The sequence below is a fragment of the Carcharodon carcharias genome, chromosome 21 (genome assembly GCF_017639515.1).
Source record: "Carcharodon carcharias isolate sCarCar2 chromosome 21, sCarCar2.pri, whole genome shotgun sequence".
Classification (NCBI taxonomy): domain Eukaryota; kingdom Metazoa; phylum Chordata; class Chondrichthyes; order Lamniformes; family Lamnidae; genus Carcharodon; species Carcharodon carcharias.
The window spans coordinates 36,240,551-36,259,553 of record NC_054487.1 but is presented as its reverse complement, the minus strand read 5'-3'; the positions used below and the strand labels follow the sequence as shown (position 1 = coordinate 36,259,553).

Sequence of the window (19,003 nt, the reverse complement as noted above, 5' to 3'; positions counted from 1 at the left end):
TACAGCTCCCCTGATTGATCCTGCCAACAAATTGCCACTCATTTCTGCCTTGTGCTTTTGACTCCTGCTCGTAGTTCCAATTTTCCTTGAAGAAATTGAAAATTCTGATGAGATTACCATTGTTTATAAATATCCTAACATGAACATTGCAAAGGTAACCCTTGTTTATAATAGTTCCTACAAGACAGCAGAAGCAGTACCTAACAACAAACTTGCAACAGCAACTTGTATAATGCCTTTAACATAATAAAATGTCCCAACGTGCTTCACGGAAACAATATAAATCAAAAAATGACCCCATACTGCATCAGGAGATATTAGGTCAGATAACTGAAAGTTTGGTCAAAGAGATCATTTGTAGTGCCTTAAAAGAGGAAAGCAAGGTGGGGAGGTGTAAGGAGGTATTCTATAACTTAGGGCTTAGGCAACTGAAGGTGCAGCTACCAATGATGGAGTGATTAAAATCGGGGTTGCACAAGAGGCTAGAATTAGAGGAGCACAGATATCTCGGAGGGTTGCGGGGATTGAGGAGATTGCAGAGATAAGAGGGGCAAGGCCATGGAGGGATTTGAAAATAAGGATGAGAATTTTAAAGTCAAGATGTTGCTTGACTGGGAGCCAATGTAGCTCAGTGAGCAGAGAGTTAATAGCTGAACAGGACTTGGTGAGAGTTAAAACACAGGCAATGGATATTTGGATTATATCAAGTTTATGGAGGGTAGAATGTGGGACACCAGCCAGGAGAGCATTGGGATAGTCAAGTCTAGAGGGAACAAAGGCATAAATGAGGATTTCAGCAGCTGCTAGACTAAGACAAGCAAAGTTGGATGAGATTACCAATTATTAGAGCATAGAACAATAATAAAGCACACTCTGTGTGAGTAGCGAGCACTTATAAAACTATATTAGCATTCCTAAAACCTGACTTTAACCAGATCTCTGCCTCTTGGTCTAGCATATAACTTGCTGGATTATGCACTTCATTCTCATTCTCAGTTGTTACTATATACTTTAATGAGTGTTGTATCCTATTCCAGTGTTGAACCTGCAGGATCATTAATTCTAGCTCATACCATGCTGTTGCCCTGAGATTTCTTATCTTTTCTCCTTTAAGTTCTCCCTTTCTTCCTTCATTACCCACCACCCCGCAACACCCCAGGTGTGTTACACTGATTTCTGATAGAGATGCCAAATTCTATCCTACTGTCTATTTCCAAGTATCTGTAAAGCGCTTTAAAAAAAACAACAACTTGCATTTATGTAGCATCTTTAACAAAATAAAACATCCCAAGGTGCTTCACAAGAGAGTTATGCAATAGTATTTGACAGTGAATTACATAGGGATATATTAGGACAGGAAGGAAGTAAGTTTTAAGAAGCCTCTTAAAGGAGGACGGAGAGGTTATGAGACAGGGATTTAGGAAGGGAATTTCAGAGTTTAGGGCCTATGCATCTGAATGGTGGAGTGATTAAAATCAAGGAAGCACAGGAGGCCAAAATTGGAGGCATGTAAGGATTTTTTAAAGTAGCGATTATTATTAATAGTAGTAAAGTTTATTAGTAGAAATGTTTATTATCTAATAGATAGAGGAATGGCAAGGCAGCTCCAACTTCTTTAGTCCACATCCTATGCTATGTGGGAAGTCCAGGATGCTTAGCTGTGTCCTGGATAACAATGTGTGGAGGATGCGTTGTCATTTTCAGCAGCTTGAGCTCTCTTTCAGAGTTTGAGTAGCAGCTGACATCACTGCAATGCATCTGGATTTTGTGAGGGTTTGAGATGCCAGGTGGTGGTGGGGAGTTGGGTGGTGGGGATGGTTGTTGATGACAAATGTCAGCATTTGCTGTTATTATGTCTCTGAAACTGACTGCAACTTTGATATCATGCATGCACAGATTGGCATGGAAATCCTGAAATCGGTGTCTGTCACTCTGACCTCCAGTAGAGGCAGGGCTGTGCCTCCCCATGCTATTCCCCCCCCAGAACCGCCAATCATGAAACCAACAAGAACAACCTCCTTTCCACTCTCACCCACTGTTTAAAAACCCCATAAAAAGTTACACCCTGTTCAATCAGCTGTAACTGGGTTTTTAATGTGATTACTAAAATTTGACAAACAACAGAGCTGGCCCTGAATAAATAATTTTATATTTAAAAGAGCTGTTAACTCATTAAGTAGTAGGTTAATGTTAACATGTTTTGAAACTTTTTTTTAGAATTTTTAGCTTCTACATCCACCCCACCTGAATGTTTCAATCTTGAAATTGCTTTGTGTAAACATTTTTTTAAAAGTGATATTATCTTAGTGCTTTTGGTTTCCTATTTGGGTGTGTGTGAAAATTCTTTAACGTGATTGGCTGCTTAGACAGCCTAATGACATCTTGGCTACTCCATGCTATGAATGCCCAGTAAAGATCACTGCAATCAGTTTCACTACCACTGCAATCAGTTACAGTACCACTGCATGGTGATAGAAATGAGATTCTCACCAGACAGATCACTGCTAACTGCAAATTCTGGATCATTTTTTCTGAAGAATCCAGCAGAACTGCAAGTAGGGAGCTGCCTCATCAGGACTCTCCTGCAAAATAAGCTTGTATGCATTGTATACTATTTCCTACATCAGTGGTTAATAGCATTTGGCTACACAGAATACAGGGGCTTTGCTTTGTTTGTGAGGTTAATTGAACATTGTGACAAAAGTGTAAAAGAACCCCATCTCCTAACACTGAGAACCTTCATCTTGATGAGAAATAAAAACAAATGGAAATATCTTGATAGAACCAGAGATGTTATGGAAGTGACAGCTGTGAGTTTACACCGTATTAAATTTAGCTGATATGAATTAATATTGCAACAGTTTGCCATCCAGTGATATTTTGAATTTACTTCAAGCAACATAGTGCTGTGCATTAAAAAAATAAAATCTGGTTTCAATTTGATTTTAATGACAGGACAAACTGGCCTCAGGATGACAGTATAAATCAACACCCACTTCTAACATGTGGTTATGGTGTACATATTCAGTGTAGAGCTCTTCAGTTGTGGTTTCTGTTTCTTGCAGTAGTGTGGTTGGAAATAAGAGGCAAATATTTTCAAAAACACGTTTGGATAACTCTACAGGCATATTGACAACCCACCATAAGGCAAGGCAAATTACAAGACATTTTTATTGTGAATGTTTCTGATGTGGCTTTCCCATTTTTTTCTCTTTTTAATTCTGCAATTTCTCCTTTCAGCCTCCCACCTTCCAAAAATGGTGATCCACGTTGGATTGTATTTTTTTGTGGGGGGTGGGGGAGGTGAGATTTTGAATGGATTTGCCATCTGTATGCTAAGGTGGATGGAAATCTCACTCTTCAGAGAGTATGGAAGTTCTGACGGTGCTATGGCCAGCATTACCCCTCAATCAACACCACCAAAAACATATTACCTGATCATTAACTCATTGCTGTTTATGTCACTTTGTTGTGCACAAATTGACTGGTGCTTTTGCCTATGTAACAACACTGTAATTTCTGCAGCTGACTAGATGTGCAGCAGGAACAGACGCATAAGTGCAGTCCACCCGCACTGTGGCTGCCCACACATGTGCAACTCTTCCTGATGCCAGCGGCAGGATGGAATTTTCCTATATCTGAGTTACTAACACTGAATTATTTTGTAAAGTTATCCATCATTGAATGACTGCCAATCACAGCACTAACGTTATTCAGGCTCTCCTATGGTATCAAGGTAGAGGAAATAGTTACATATTCAGAGGGGTCAAATCCCACACAGAACACCAATTAACTTGCCAGAATCCATAATAAATCAGAACTGAAAATATGTAAAATAAATGAGTTTATTTGGATGCTATTTTTCCCTCAGCGTGTTAAGGCTTTGTGCAGGGAACTCCTCACAGCCCAGGTAGCTCAGCTGAATGATTATCAGATTCTTAATCCTAGGGGCACTGTTTTGAAGAGATAATGATTGCATGAGATAATAAATTTAAGTATTTTATTCAAAACACTTTTTTTATTGATTGTTACCAAAAAATATTACAAACAACTCTCTACTGTCTGAGTTCACTGGAAGTTGGGAACCTCATTTACTAAAATTTCCTGTTTATATATCCTGATCATTCATAGAATTATCAGAAGCATTTTTACAGAGGGAAATAGTTGATAAATGATTGGTAAAGTGGACACAACACCTTACAATTGGTTAAGGACTGCACAGACCAAAAATGGGTAACTTTAAATTTATTGTTAGTCTATGTCAAGGCTACTTGTTCATTGTAATGCTGCAGCTGACACTCTGACACTGAGGCCCAGATTTCTGCCATGACAGGGAGGCTCTCTGTTATGGTGAAAATCCCAGAAATGGCTGAAAATTCTAAGTCCTGCCCCCAAACCAACCATTTCCCAAGTTCATGAGGGCGGGACTGGAGTCTGGCTGGGGTTCACGCATGTGAGTTTCATGGATACAACTGGCTTTTTAAATCACCAGCTGCCTCCACTGAAGTGGGATTTTGGAAGAAAAAGAGTGTGCAATCTGGAGTGTGCAGAATAGAACAGGTAAATGGAGGTCTGAACTTGGTGGGCGTGTTTGGATAACCAGGGTACCTATTTGGAGAGGTAAGGTAACTCTTAGCATAGGGTCCAAAGACATGTTTGAGAGAGGTAAGGTACCCTTTGGGATTGTTAAAAGTGAACACGATTATGCACCTTTTACACACAATCATTGGAACTGTCCAGCTGTGAAGGAACTGTCCAGCTGTCAAGGAACTGCCAGCTGTCAAGGCTATCCAGGAAGTCTCAAAGCTACCAAAGATATTAGGTGATTTGGTGTGGAAGGGGTAAGGGCAAAGTGGTGGGTGGTGGGCATGGATTGGCATAAGTTGGCATTAAGTTGGCATGGGGGCCATGGGGAGGATGGGGGACAGGTTACTATAGGTTAGCATGGATGGGGCAAAGGGAATGTGTTGGGGGTGAGAGGGTGAGGAACATTTTTTGTTTTATTATTTTATATTTATTTAAACAGTGCTGGGGCAGAGAGGCAGGCCTTGCGCACAGCCCACCTCAGCAACTGGCAGCCTGTGCATTTGTTCCAGGCTCGCCTGCCCAGACTCCTGTTTCAGAAGGCTTCTCCAACACCACCCCCCACCCCCACCCACACCCCTGACCGAAAATCCCACTTGCGGGCAGACATTTTTAAATGTTGGGTTTGCCAAGCTGACCCCATGACCGATACAACACGTGTGTTACAGCACAAATCAACGCAGCCGTAAGACAAAGTGACTATACTTCAAAACTAATGTATTGGCTGTAGAGTGCCTTATAATATCTTAAGGACATGAAAGGCTGTATATAAATGCAAGGTCATTCATACTTGAGGTTGTTTTCCTACCCGTCCCCTTTCTTGTGATTTTTCCAGACACCATCCTTAGCTGAGAGAGTGTGGGGGCAGTGACAACATCACTGGGGGGTCACCTGTTCCTAGACTTCTACCACTTGTCTTTGTAGTCTAGCCACCAAGAGGATGTGTGATCAGCCCAAGTGGCTTTCCAATCTTGTGGTTTAATTCATCATGTCTGGTTGAGGAGAACCCCAATGCCTCACCCAGATTTTACATTTCAGTGTGCTTGAAACTCTATGGTGTTTTCCCCTATTAACCAAAGCATTTTTATTCTGACTGTCTGTTGATTAATCTCTATGCATTCCTCCTGTTTGGTTTCCATATCTAAACATGAGCACAAATTGTCAAAAACATTAATCAATATATTGAGACTGAGGAAGGGTTTCCCATTGTTTATGTAGGTTAAATAAACCCTAAGATTAGATTATGAAAGCAAAATTACATCTCCAATTGTATTGTTCTCACAAGAGCTGAAAACCACAATGGCTTGGTATTGTGTGGTAATGATGGTGAAACTGACAGCATCTTCAGGAGTCCTCACACGCACAGAATAACACTGAAATCCCAAAGATGCTGGTTGTGCTCCTTCAGAGGGTATGCTGATGCGGGCTCCAGGTTACAGTCCCTAAGCAATCAGTGAACTGACCAAAACTCCCATTTTTATGCCATTAGTTTCAGCGTAAAAACACTTGAGTGAGTTACACCTTGTTGAATGAGGTGTAACTGAATTGTTAATAGTGTTCTAACTTTGTAATTACTGCTAAACACCTTCACTGGCCCTAAAAAATGAACTTTATATTTGTGGACTGTTAAACTTCATGATTAAATTATGATTAAAAAAATCCAACATATTTAAAAACTTTTTAAAAGTTTATATTGCTATTTTAGCCTCAATCTAAATTCAATCAATATCATTAAATTCACTATCAGAAAATTTACATTAAAAACAAGGGTAAAATGCATCTAATTTCCTGATTTTCTGTTTGTGTGAATATTTCAATGTGAAACATAGAAATGCAGAAAAGTTACAGCACAGATGGAAGCCATTCAGCCCTTCCTGTCTGTGTCAGAGGAATAGAGATAGCCAGCCAAATCCCAGTTTCTAGTTCTTGGTCCATAATCCTGTAGTTTACGATGAATCTAGTGCATATTCAAGTATTTTTTAAAGGTGATAAGGGTTTCTGCATCCACAAACCTTTCAGGCCACCATCGCTCTTTGGGTGAAAAAAATTCTCCTCAACTCCTCTATAATTCTTATTACGATCCCTTAGAAACGGATAACTTTCACAAGGATATTTGAATTCCCAGTGACTGGCTTAAAGCAATCATATGGCAAGACTTCATGTTTTAAGGCTTTTAATATGCAAACTAAAAGCAATTCTCTAAACACTATTTAGTCAGCAACTAATACTCTAAATTACAGAAAAGATATCTCTTACTGGTTTCTTAACATGACCAACAGCAACACACTGCACTTATACATTACAGCACATTCTCTGCAGAATTGAAGCTTTTGCAGCACCCAATCCCAAGTCAATCCTAGTTCCAGTAAGCTCTCTTCACTCCATTTTGTTGAGTTGTAATGTCCAATGATCATCCAAGGTTCTTTCCCGCAGTCTTTCAAGAGATCCCAAACTGACCTTCAGCAGCACGGCTGGCTCCAATGACTCCGTCCCCTGGCCCCACTAGGATGAACCTGAGTCCTTAAATTTCCACTGGCTCCATCTCTTCAACTGGGGAGCTTCTTCGCTCTGTGTCTCTCTCTCTTTCTCTCGCCCTCTCTCTCTCTCTCTCTCGCCCTCTTGCCCTGTGTGTGTGTCTCTCTTGCTCTGTCTCTCTCTGTCTTTGTCTCTCTCTTTGTCTTTGTCGCTGTCTCTCTGTCTCTCATTTCTGAGACAGCAAGTTTCCAATAGCAAAAAAACATCTGTCTCTCTCTTTGTATTCTAGTGTTAAACCTTGCATGTGCATTTCAATAGCACTTGAACTGGGTCCCCTGTTCCATGGTAACCAGGTCACACCAGTTTGTCAGCAGGCAGACTAGCAGCCTGTTACATGACCCTCTTCATTACCCAATTTTACCTTGAGTTAAAAAGACAGTTTAAAAACCTCATATTCGCAACATCCTTCTGCGAATTACATCAAATTGATTCCCCTTTATTTCCCCAGTTATTGACCTCTCTGTTAACAGAAATAGTGCCATCTTATCCACTCTATCTATGCCCTTCATAATTTTACTCACCTCAATTAAAGCTCCCCACAGCCTCAGCCTTTTCTCATACCTAAAATTCTACATTTCTGGCAACATCCCCATAAATCTCCTTTATATACTCTTTAGTGTGATCATATCTATCCTGAAATGTGGTGACTAGAATTGTATACAGTATTCTAGCTGTGGCCTGACTAATGTTTACTGTTCTAGCCTGACTTCCTTACTCTCAAACTCTATGGATAGGTTTTTCGCTGAGTGGGTGAGCACACACACCCAATCCGCTCGAGCATAACATGACATGCAATAACATCAGACGAGCATAACGATGCCATCGTGCACTCACGCGATTTTTCAGTTGGCAGGTATGCATGGGAGTTGGCAGTGTGTCCGCCGGCAATTAATGAAGCCTATTGAGGCCATTAAAGTAACAACTGAATGAAACTTTTCGCTGCCTGTCCAACCTTAACGGTTGGTGGGCAGGCGAAATAGGCCAAGCAGCCTTTGGATTTTTTAGGAAACCTCATTCACGGGTGGGATGAGGTTTCCTCTTGGACACATAGACATTTATAGCACAGAAGGAGGCCATTTGGCCCTTTGTGTCCATGCCAGTCAACAAGGATCTGACTACACTAACCCTATTTTCCAGCACTCGGCCCATAGCCCTGGAAGCTATGGCAACGCAAGTGAATATCTAAATATTCCAACAGCAATTAAAAATTAAATTAAAAAATTTAAATTTCATGTCCCTGCTCATGTGACAGAGTCATGTGAGGGGGACATGTATTTTAACTTTGTTATTTTTGAGTTTTTAAATCTTCAGCTCCCTGAGGCAGCCCTGTGCTCCCGCCTCCACCCAGGCAGCTCTGAGCACTGCAGTGTGTGAATCATGCTGGCTAGCTGTTAACTGGCCAGCCAGCGTGAAATCGATGTCAGGTTCGATCACGGGTGGCGCTCGGCTTCACGACCACTCCCGGGCCTGCCCGCCATGTCCACCTGACGAGGTTAAAAACCCTGTCCTATGTCAAAAGGGAAGGGACCCGTATGCCGCCTTAACCACCTCATCTACCTATCTTGCAACATTCAGAGATCTGGAGACATGCATGGCAGTTCCTTTACACTACTCAGAGTCCTACCATTTACTGTGTAATCACGTGTCTTGTTTGCCTTTCCCAAAAGTATTCCTTGTGCTTCTCCAGAAATGTGTGTCTTGGAGGGGAACTTGCAGGTAGTGGTTTTCTTTGTCCTTCCAGGTGGTAGAAGTTGGGGAGTTGGAAGCAGCTGTCAAAGGAGCCTTGGCAAGTTCTGGCATTGTAGCATGTATTTGGCACACACTGTCTCCACAGTGTGCTGGTGGTGGAGGGAGTGAATGTTCAGGTAATGGATGGTCCTGAATGGTGTCAAACCTCTTGTGTGTTGTGGGAGCTGCACTCATCCAGGCAAGTGGGGAGTATTCCATCGCACTCCTGACTTGTGCCTTGTAGAAAGTGGCAAGGCTTTGGGGAGCCAGGAGGTAAGTTATTCACTGCTGAATACCGAGTCTGTACCTGCTCTTGTAGCCACTGTATTTATTTGGCTGGCCCAGTTAAGTTCCTGATCAATGATGACCCCCAGGATATTGATGGTGTGAGATTTGGTGAATGCCAAGGGGGATTTGATTAGATTCTCTATTGTTGGAGGTGGTCATTGTCTGGCATTTGTGTGGCATGAACTTATCACATCAGTAATTTATGAATGTTGTCCCTGTCTTGCTGTGTGCAGACAGGAACATTGTGTAATCATCAGCAAACATCCCCACTTCTGACCTTATGATGGAGGGAAGGTCATTGATGAAGTTTGCTGGCATTACTGTTGCTGCACAGGGGAGCCCCTTTGCTTGGTGCCAGATTTAAGCCGACATCAAGAAAACAAAAGTCTGTGCCCTAGAGATCGCTGCATCTTTGTGGGCAGCTTTCTTTGAAGTCAGTGGTGAGTGCCGTTGCTTCACCATTAGTCACAATATCTAGCCCAGTGTTTAGGCTGCTTATGCCTTTTCAGGGATAACATCACAATCAGTGATTTCCAGTGGCTGAATAAGCCAAATGCCATATCTTTTAGATGATATTGTGGGATTCTAATGATGGTTTGAGGCTGAAGATAATACAATACTACCTCGTAGACTGACAGGTAATGGTTACAGGTCAGTGTTATCATGTAATATTGGAATCCCCATTATTGCTAGTAGTGTGAAAATAATAGTCGTAGTTCAGCATTGTCACTTAACCTGAGAAATATTAGTACTACATAGTGGTGTCACAGGTCACACATATAGGTAAAATGTAACACTTTCGCATTGCAATTCCCAAAAGAAATGTTTACCTTCTAGTTTTCAATGGAGTATGAATCCTATGCAAGGTTTTTAATAAAATAAGGGAGGATGGCAAAGGACTGTAAGTATGAAGCACAGAATGAGAGGGGAATGAGAAATGTGGGACCTGATCCCTCCAAATTATGAGAGCATTTTTTGGAGAACCACAGAATTGGTGAAATGCCGCAATTTTAAATTTATAAGCAATTGAAAGGTACTGGGAGATGACAAGCACAGGGGTGAAGACCAAATTTGAGGTGGCATTTTCAGAGGAAGCAAGACTTTGGTCAAGTTGCAGTTCTTTTCAATCATGAAGATATCAATTTTGGGAAGGGGCACACTGAGGCCTGACAAGACCACAGGGTTATAGGGGATATCTTGCCAGGAATGGGTCAAGAGCGAGGCCATAAGCCACATTCACATGCCAGTAGACTGGTGTGGGTAAGCAAGCTGAGTCCAAGTGGGAAACATTAACAAGAGAGCAGGGAATAAGCGCAAGGAGCCCAGTCAGAGAGTGCACTCAGCGGGCAGACAAATCGAGCTGAATGCCCTTAGCAGATTAAAGCACAGCAAAGAGAGCCTGAAGGTGAGAGGTCACAGTTGTGACAGCAGAGCAATGAACAGGTCTGAGTGGGAAGCTGCACTCAGCAGGTGGACAAGGAGACCAATACTCATTGCAACAGCGCAGAAGATACCTAGGAGAGTGCTGAGCAGGAGACCAGATTGATGGTAACAGAACAAGGAATGGGGATTGCAGCTGTGGATGAGCCTTGAGTAGACGTTATTTTGCCAGGATTGATGCCAGAGCAAGCAGACATAAACTGTCAGGAATGAAAAATGCGTTTGCAATTTAAGTTTCAATGAGGTGTTTTGGAGCCACAATTTCTCTCTAGAATAGAGATTGGAGCAAATTATTTGAACATGGCTATAGGAGTAAGGATAATCATGAAAGCTTTACCTAGTGACCACAGTTATGGAGTTATACATAGCAATGACACTGAATTGTAAACACTGTAAATTTACTGGGCAACATCATACTATCTATTACTGTTCATTAAGCAAATATCACTTCCTTTCTATTAAATGGTAACTACGTACAAAAAGGAAACAGCTACTGTCTGAATAACGATGTTTATCCATCCAATATTTGGCTGTTAGTTTTCCTTTCCTCAAATGTACCCTCTGTTTAATCCCATGATGTGCATTTCAATAATTAATGTAATTGGTTTAGATAGTGCAAAGAAAATCACCAGGAACTGGAAGCAAGGTTTTGCCTTTAATATTAGCGTCTTTCCCCTTGGGCAACTTTATTGGGAGCAGCTGCTACCAGACAAAGCAGTGCAGTATCAGCAGTCTGTTTCTCATGGGCATTAACACCCACCACTCACTGAGGGAGTTTGCTCTGTAATTAACTCCAGACAGTTTGTCATTAATATTTTATTCCATTCTTCTAGCTTTGTAAATTGATGGATATCTTGAGTAAAGCGGTATGGAGTTGATTTATTGGTTGCTGCATGGGGAATTGACCAGAAAGTGCTAAGTAGTTGATTTTATAGACTAAAATATCTTAAAGTGTAAGTTACTATTTACTGAGAATTTGAATCAGTATGTACATGCTCTTTATATTGTTTTAGATTACATGAGAAAAATGTTGTAATTTCTCCTAAATGTTTTGGTAACAATAAGTGTTTCCTCTGCTTTTGTGTTAGTTAAACTGAGAGACAGTAGTGCTGGGAAACAGAAAACTTTTTGATGTTGGGCACTTACTATGGACAAAGTACTCCCAGGTCATCCATAACAGAACCAGATGCAAAGTAAAGTTCCTTCTAATCTGCCTCAATCAATGTGCTTCAACTTAATTATACTATACCAGTGTGATTTCTGTTTCCATTTATATTCCAGATCTGAGTGAGTTTGGCAATTCAATGCCAATTTGTGCTAAAATCTGAACACTTTATGCTAACAAACAATACAAACTTCAAAATGGTCTAGTTTGTACATACACCAATTTCACTTGCAATCTGCAAGTGAAAGAGAAGAGTGGACTTTAATTGTCAGATAGGTAATCAAGGAGGAGCTGACTGCATTTCCAACTGGCTGCCTCCATTGGATAATACATTAGTTAAAATTCCCCTGAGATGTATTCATCCCACCAGTCTGGCCCAGATTCAAGACCAGAAACAAGGCATGAAAGGACAATACGTAAACCCATGACATATCTCCCAGTCACTGCATGCTCATTATTGAAACCTTAATTTTGAAGATAAGTTGACCACTTGCTTTAAACACAGCATTGGAAAGAAATTTTATTGGAGCTGATTCTGCTTCAATGTTGTAACTTTGTTAGAAATTTCCCTTTTTTGTTATTATTTAATTGAATATGAGTGCCCTTGGCAAGCCAGCATTTCATAAGAAATAGGAGTAGGTAATTTGGCCCCTTGAGCCTGATCCAACACCATTCACTAAGGTCATGGTTGATCTGAACATGCCCGTCCCTCATAACCCTTGACTTGCTTATCGGTCAAAAATCTGTCTAATTTAGCCTTAGATCTATTCAATGACCCAACCTCCACTGCTCTCTGGGGAAGAGAATTTAAGTCTTACGACCCCCTGAGAGAAAAAAATCCTTCTCGTCTCCATCTTAAATGGGAGACCCCTTATTTTTAAAGTGTGTCCCCTAGTTCTAGACTCACCCACAAGGAAAAACATCCTCCCAGCATCCACCCTGTCAAGTCCTCTCACATTCTGTTTCAATAAGATCACCCCTCACTCTTCTAACGACCAATGCATATAGGCCTAACCTGGTCAGCTTTTCCTCATAGAGATTGGAGCAAATTATTTGAGCGCCGAAGGAATCAGTGCTGGGGTCTCAACTGGGGTTACAATTGATATTAATGACTTGGATGAAGGGGCCAAGTGTATGGTAGATAAATTTGCTGATGACACAAAGATAGGGTGGGGGGGGAAGCAAGTTGTGAAGAGGACACAAATATTCTGCAAAGGGCTATAGGTTGGTTAAGTGAGTGGGCAAAAATTCAGCAGATGGGGTATAATGCAGGAAAATGAGAGTTTGTCCACTTTGGTGGGAAGGATAGAAAAACAGGAATCAGCCAAGTGAACCTTCTCTGAACTGCTTCCAATACATGTATATCCCTCCTTAAGTAAAGGAGACCAACATTGTACCCAAATGTGATTTTAACATTGCCCTGTACAACTGTAGCAACACTTCCTTTCTTTTATATTCCATTCCATTTGCAATACAGGCCAACATTCCATTCATCTTTCCAATCACTTCCTGTATCCAAATGCGAGCTTTGTGTGATTCAGGTACCAGGACACTCCGATCCCTTTGTACCACAGATTTCTGCAGCCTGACTCCATTTAAGTAACATCCTGTTTTTCTATCCTTCCCACCAAAGTGGACAGAATATTTGTGTCCTCTTCACAACTTGCTTCCCCCCCCCCACCCTATCTTTGTGTCATCAGCAAATTTATCTACCATATACTTGGCCCCTTCATCCAAGTCATTAATATCAATTGTAACCCCAGTTGAGACCCCAGCACTGATTCCTTCGGCGCTCCACTTGTTACAGCATGACAACCCAAAAATGAGCAATTTACCCTTACTCATTGCTTCCTGTTAGCTGACCCTTCGTCTATCCATGCTAACATGTTACAACACCATGAGCTTTTACTTAATGTGGTATCCTTTGATGTGGCACATTATCGAATGTCTTTTGGAAATCCAAGTACATCACATATACTTGTTTCCCTTTATCCACCCTGTTTCTTAATCCCTCCAAAAACTCCAATAAATTAGTCAAACTTGATCTCCCTTTCTCAAACCATGTAGATTCTGCCTGTTTGTATTATGATTTATTTTTAAATGTCCGGATAATAGCTCCTTAATAATAGGATTCAAGCATTTTCCCTATGACAAATGTTAGGCCAACTGGTTTATAAGCTGGTATTTTCCAGCCCACCATCAGGATTTTCTGGTTCCACCAAAAGTCAATGGACTTTAGGCTGGCCCGCCACATTCCTTGCGGTGGGTCCCACCATGGCAGGGCTGGAAAATCCCAGCCATAGTTTCCTGCTTTCTGTCTCCTTCCTTTCTTGTATAGTGGTGTTATATTTGTGGTTTTCCAATCCACTGAGGCCTTTCCAGAATCTAGGGAGTTTTGGTAGATTACAATGCATCCATTATTTCTGCAGCCACATCTTTTAACCCTAGGACGCAGGCCATCAGGTCCTGATGTCTCATCCCTAATTGTCCTTCAAAAGGTGGTGGTGAGCTACCTTCTCAAACCACTGCAGTCCATCTGGTGAAGGTACACCGATTGTGCAGTTAGGATGGAAGTTCCAGGATTTTGATTGAGTGACATTGAAGGAAAGGGGATATAGTTCCAAGTCAAGATAGGGAGTAGTGAAGTCACAGAAAAATTTGAAAACAAGGATTAAAATTTTGAAATTAAGGTGGTTCTTAACCAGATGCCAGTGTAGGTCAGGGAGCACAGGGGTGATGGGCGAATGGGACTTGTTGCAAGTTAGGACATGGCAGCAGAGCTTTGGATCACCTCCAGTTTATGACATGTAGAACGCGGGAGTCCAGCTGGAAGTGCATTGGAATAGTCAAGTCTAGAGACAATAAAGGTGTGGATGAGGGTTTCAGCAGCAGATAAGGTGGGTTGGAGTTAGGTAATGTTGCAGAGGTGCAAAATTTGCCATTTTGGTGAAGGATAGGTTTTTGGAAGCTCATTTCAGGTAAAATATGACATCTGAGGACAGGGGAAAATAAATGCATAGGCATTATAAATGACCATTTTAGGGCACATGAACTATATCATATTAATCCCGGGAAGTCACAAGATACTTTCCCAACAAAAGACTTCCATTTCAAACAGAGAACACCAGATCCAGAATATTGAAAACAAAACAATGAGCTGAAAAACCCATTCATGTTCAATGTATATGTGTTACAATCCCAGCTGATGTTACTACTGGACAAGCCAGATCCCAGAGTGAAACCTGACTCGATAGATCCAGATTTTTTTTTTAGAAACCGTGGAGGTAAGTTACTGAACAAATTCACAGGAGTCTGCTGATGAACTTTTAGCACAAAGAATAAAACATTTATTAAACAAGGAAGATGAACTATATTACACCAGACAAAAAGGTTGGAAAGATCTCAATACAAGCACAAGAAAATGATTCAAATATTCACTATTCCTTCACCTTAGCTATATCTTTACAGACGCATACAAATTCAAAAAGATAAACAATTTACAATATCTATCTTATACTCTAATATTTAGACTACATATGTGGTACATGAGAACTAACTGGCGAACTGTGGTCAGACACACCACACTGCAAAATAAATGAAAGATGTGACCAAAGCAGATTCAATGAATTTCTCAACAACCCACCCAAAAGCTCGTTACGTTGTGAGCCAACTAATCTCACTGAAACTCCATCTTTCTCCACACGACACTCCCACTCAGACAGCTTCAACCAGGATTGATCTCCAGGGTTGCAATCTCACCTTCTGAGATTCTTTTCTCCTGGATCTCTGAGTACACTCAAGCTTCACCTTCCAAGCATACTTTCAGATCTTTGGCCATGCCAAGCAGAACACCACTGATCCGAAAGGGTACCTTTACCCTTATGGCCCACAACACAGAGTCACCAACCTTCAGCTGCCCTCTTGGATCTTCAGGGCCTCTCTCGAGCCCACTTTGCTTCAATTCTGTTCCCTGCAGCGCACTCTCTTTAATTTGGAGCCTATTGCTCTGCTCCTTTCTATCAGGATTACTTAACAGGATCTGTTTCTGATCTCTGTCCTTGTCCCTTACCTTGGACTGTCTAGGGACCTCTTTCTGTCTCATTCCCTTGTTTGGGACCACCTCCTTGGTTTGGGACATTTGCCCTGTCCCTCTCCCAGTGTCCTGCTCCCTGGGACGACATCTCTGCAATGGCGCTCCTCTTCAGGTCACCTGACCTGCAGTGTTCCACTGTTTCACTTTGTTTTTCTTCGCATGTATAAAGGGCCGGTTCCGACCTGAAGACATCCAGATGGATGAATTGCACGTATGTGGCCCTTTCCTGGCTGGCACATGCACAGAAGTCTCGAGGCCCAATGGGAACTGTAGTTCCTGAACTCCTGATTTAGGTAAGTATTTTTTTGGGTTTCCAAACACTTGACCTGGGTTTTTTCAGCACAAACTTTCTATACATTTATCCAATAGTTTACTTGTACTTAATGTCAACTTGTATATTTATTGGACTGGAGAAGGCAGAGACTGTCATATCTCTCGACTTTCAGCTGGGTGACAACTATCTATGGTATCATTTAATATTTGTGTAAAAAAATTTTTTAAATCCTGGAATGTTACAAATCTGAAATGGAGATGAGTTCTGGAAAGTGTATCAGTCAGAACCAGAAGGAGAAATGTTGATACTTTCTATGGGGCCTTTGATGAGAATGAAGGGTTGGAACTAAAACATCAACTTTTCTTTCAAATGCTAATCAACCTGCTGCACATTTCCACCACTTTTTAACTTTATCTCTCCGAAAGTGATTTTGGAAATTGCAAAGTTTTATATGGTTCACAGGAAGGAATCCCATCTAATTGGAACCAATTAGAACAATGCCCACAGTTAGCAGCTGTGGATATAATTTTCTCCCATTGTCTTGTCTTGTATTTCCAATCAACTGCAGCAGGGTTCCAGATGCTAGGGACTGAATTTTCATTCCTAGGTCAGGAATGCAGGGTCATGAAAGTTCCCAACTCCTCAAGTCAGACTTAGGGGAAACTTCCAAGAATATTTGGATTTTCTTTCCAGGGCGGGGGTTGCTGGAGGTCCCAATTGTAATAAAAACAGCAAAACAAAAAACAACTCTCTAGCCCTCACCCCTCACATCCCCTCACCCTCAAACAATCCCCATGCCCCATCCATACCAACTCATACACCCAACCCACCCCCACAGCCCTCATACCTACCATGCCAACATATGCCCCTCTGCCCACCCACATGGCCTCTCATATTCTCCCCCTCTACCACTCCCATAGTGTTTTATAGCCTTTATGCCAACTGATGCCAGCTCATGATTTCCACTCATCACCATAGCCCTTTATAGCAACTTAGTACCAACTCATGACCTCCATGCATTGTCATAGCCCTTTATAGCCCCCATGTCAACTTATTGCAAACCCATGCCAATCCATGCCCTCCCACACACCAGCCTTTGTCCTTACACCCTCCATGCCAGATCACCCTATATCACAATGGGCAGACCTTGGGAGCCATGCTGAGGTGAAATAAAATTAAGTTCTATGCATCCACTACAGACTTCAATATATATATATATTTTAAAACTTTCAGTGATAAAGGTCTATTGAATACATTTTAATCCCTTCAAGTACCTAATGCCTTATAAAAACAAAAAATTATATTCATAGGCCCATAGGCTCAGTCGTTAACTATGTTGAAGACTGAGATTGATAGATTTATAAATATCAAAAACATCAGGGGATACTGGGATAGTACAGGAAAATGGTGTTGGAGTAGATCAGCCATGATCTCATTGAATGGCAGAGCAGGCTCGAAGGGTTGACTGGCCTACTCCTCCTATTTCTCATATTCTTATGTACTTAAAGGCAGCTAACCCTTATTAACCAGTTGCAGCAGTCAGTCAAACTGTGACCTTACAATCAATTCTCCTGTTGTGATAATGGTAGATTGTGAAAGCAGACAAGCAGCATGAATACTATAATGATAGCCCTCAGGCTTATGTTAACAAACATCTACTGAAATTCAGGCACTGATTTTTTTTTCTCAAGTGCAGGCTGTTTTCTTACAAAATTTAAAGAGCAGGAAATTTAAATGACTTGACAGGGCCACAGACCTTATCCACTTTTTACACATGTTCATGCCGACTCTTAACAATTTCCAAACCTCTCCAAAAGGTACCTGGTTCTCCACGAACTCCGGAAGATTTAGACGTTTTTTTCCCTCAAATGCATAAATCCCACGAGTCACGTTTCAGAAACTTTGATGACTGGAATTGCTTCACTTTTAAATGGTACCACTGCCACCATGAACTGTGGATGTGCAAAGTACGGCCCAGCCTCCCTTCCCCACCACCATTTTCCACACCCCTTCACCTCCGGTGAAAATGGTGCTGGACAGGTAATTTTCTTTATTGTGCTAATTTGCTGCATCATGAAAGCAGAAAATGCTGATGCTGTTAAATTTGAAACTAGTGAGGTTCCGTAAGGCTTTTCCCTATTGGGCTTGAACATTTTGTATGCACAGTGGGGAAAAAAAATAAGTTTCGTAGTACTGTTAGTGGATGTTGGTGAACAGATGATGCCAATATTACATTTCTCATTCTGACCTTCAGTGCCTTTCAGTCTTGCTGACCCCACTGAAGTTCTGCTTATTTGGTGACCAGTTTTATGCAGAAAATTGAAATTGCTGTTGCAAGTGTCCCAGATATCAGTAATTTTCTCCTGTTCATGATATACTACTTGGAAAAAGATCAAGTATTTGTCCCATGGTATCTTTATTAACTGCACTTGCGTATCGGATGGGTTTTTTAACAGTATAATTTTTCTCCTCCAATTTTAGATATCGATGAGTGTTCCTTTGAAAGGACATGTGACCACATATGCATCAACTACCCAGGAAGCTTTGAATGCTTGTGTCATAAAGGTTATACTTTATATGGACTGACACATTGTGGAGGTTTGTTCAATGCGATGGGTGGCATTATAATTCACATGGACTGAAACTGCAATGATTAGTATTAGGTACTATCCAATGTTAGTTAATATTGAAGTAAAATTTGAAGTATTGTGGTAAATGGAGGACCAAAGGCCAGTCAGTACAGAGTTTGAAAGTGCGATTATAAGCAAATTGCAAGAGAGTGTGAATGCAGAAGGAAGTGGGGTTTGAAAGGGATGGCGCACTAACAGATGCAAGGAAGTGATCAGAGATGATCTTGCCATTAATCAACACTAGTGAAAGCGCTGGATGATGAAGT

The 19,003-nt window shown here is 41.3% G+C and overlaps 1 protein-coding gene across 2 annotated transcripts in view; it reads left to right on the top strand.

Moving 5' to 3' along the window:
* scube1 (signal peptide, CUB domain, EGF-like 1) overlaps positions 1 to 19,003 on the top strand; it is a 386,703-nt gene that overhangs the window by 296,628 nt on the left and 71,072 nt on the right. For both annotated transcript variants that reach the window (XM_041216271.1, XM_041216270.1), the window contains one exon: positions 18,589 to 18,705. In XM_041216271.1, the coding sequence (XP_041072205.1) occupies positions 18,589 to 18,705 (117 nt within the window). The remainder of the gene's footprint in view (positions 1 to 18,588; positions 18,706 to 19,003) is intronic.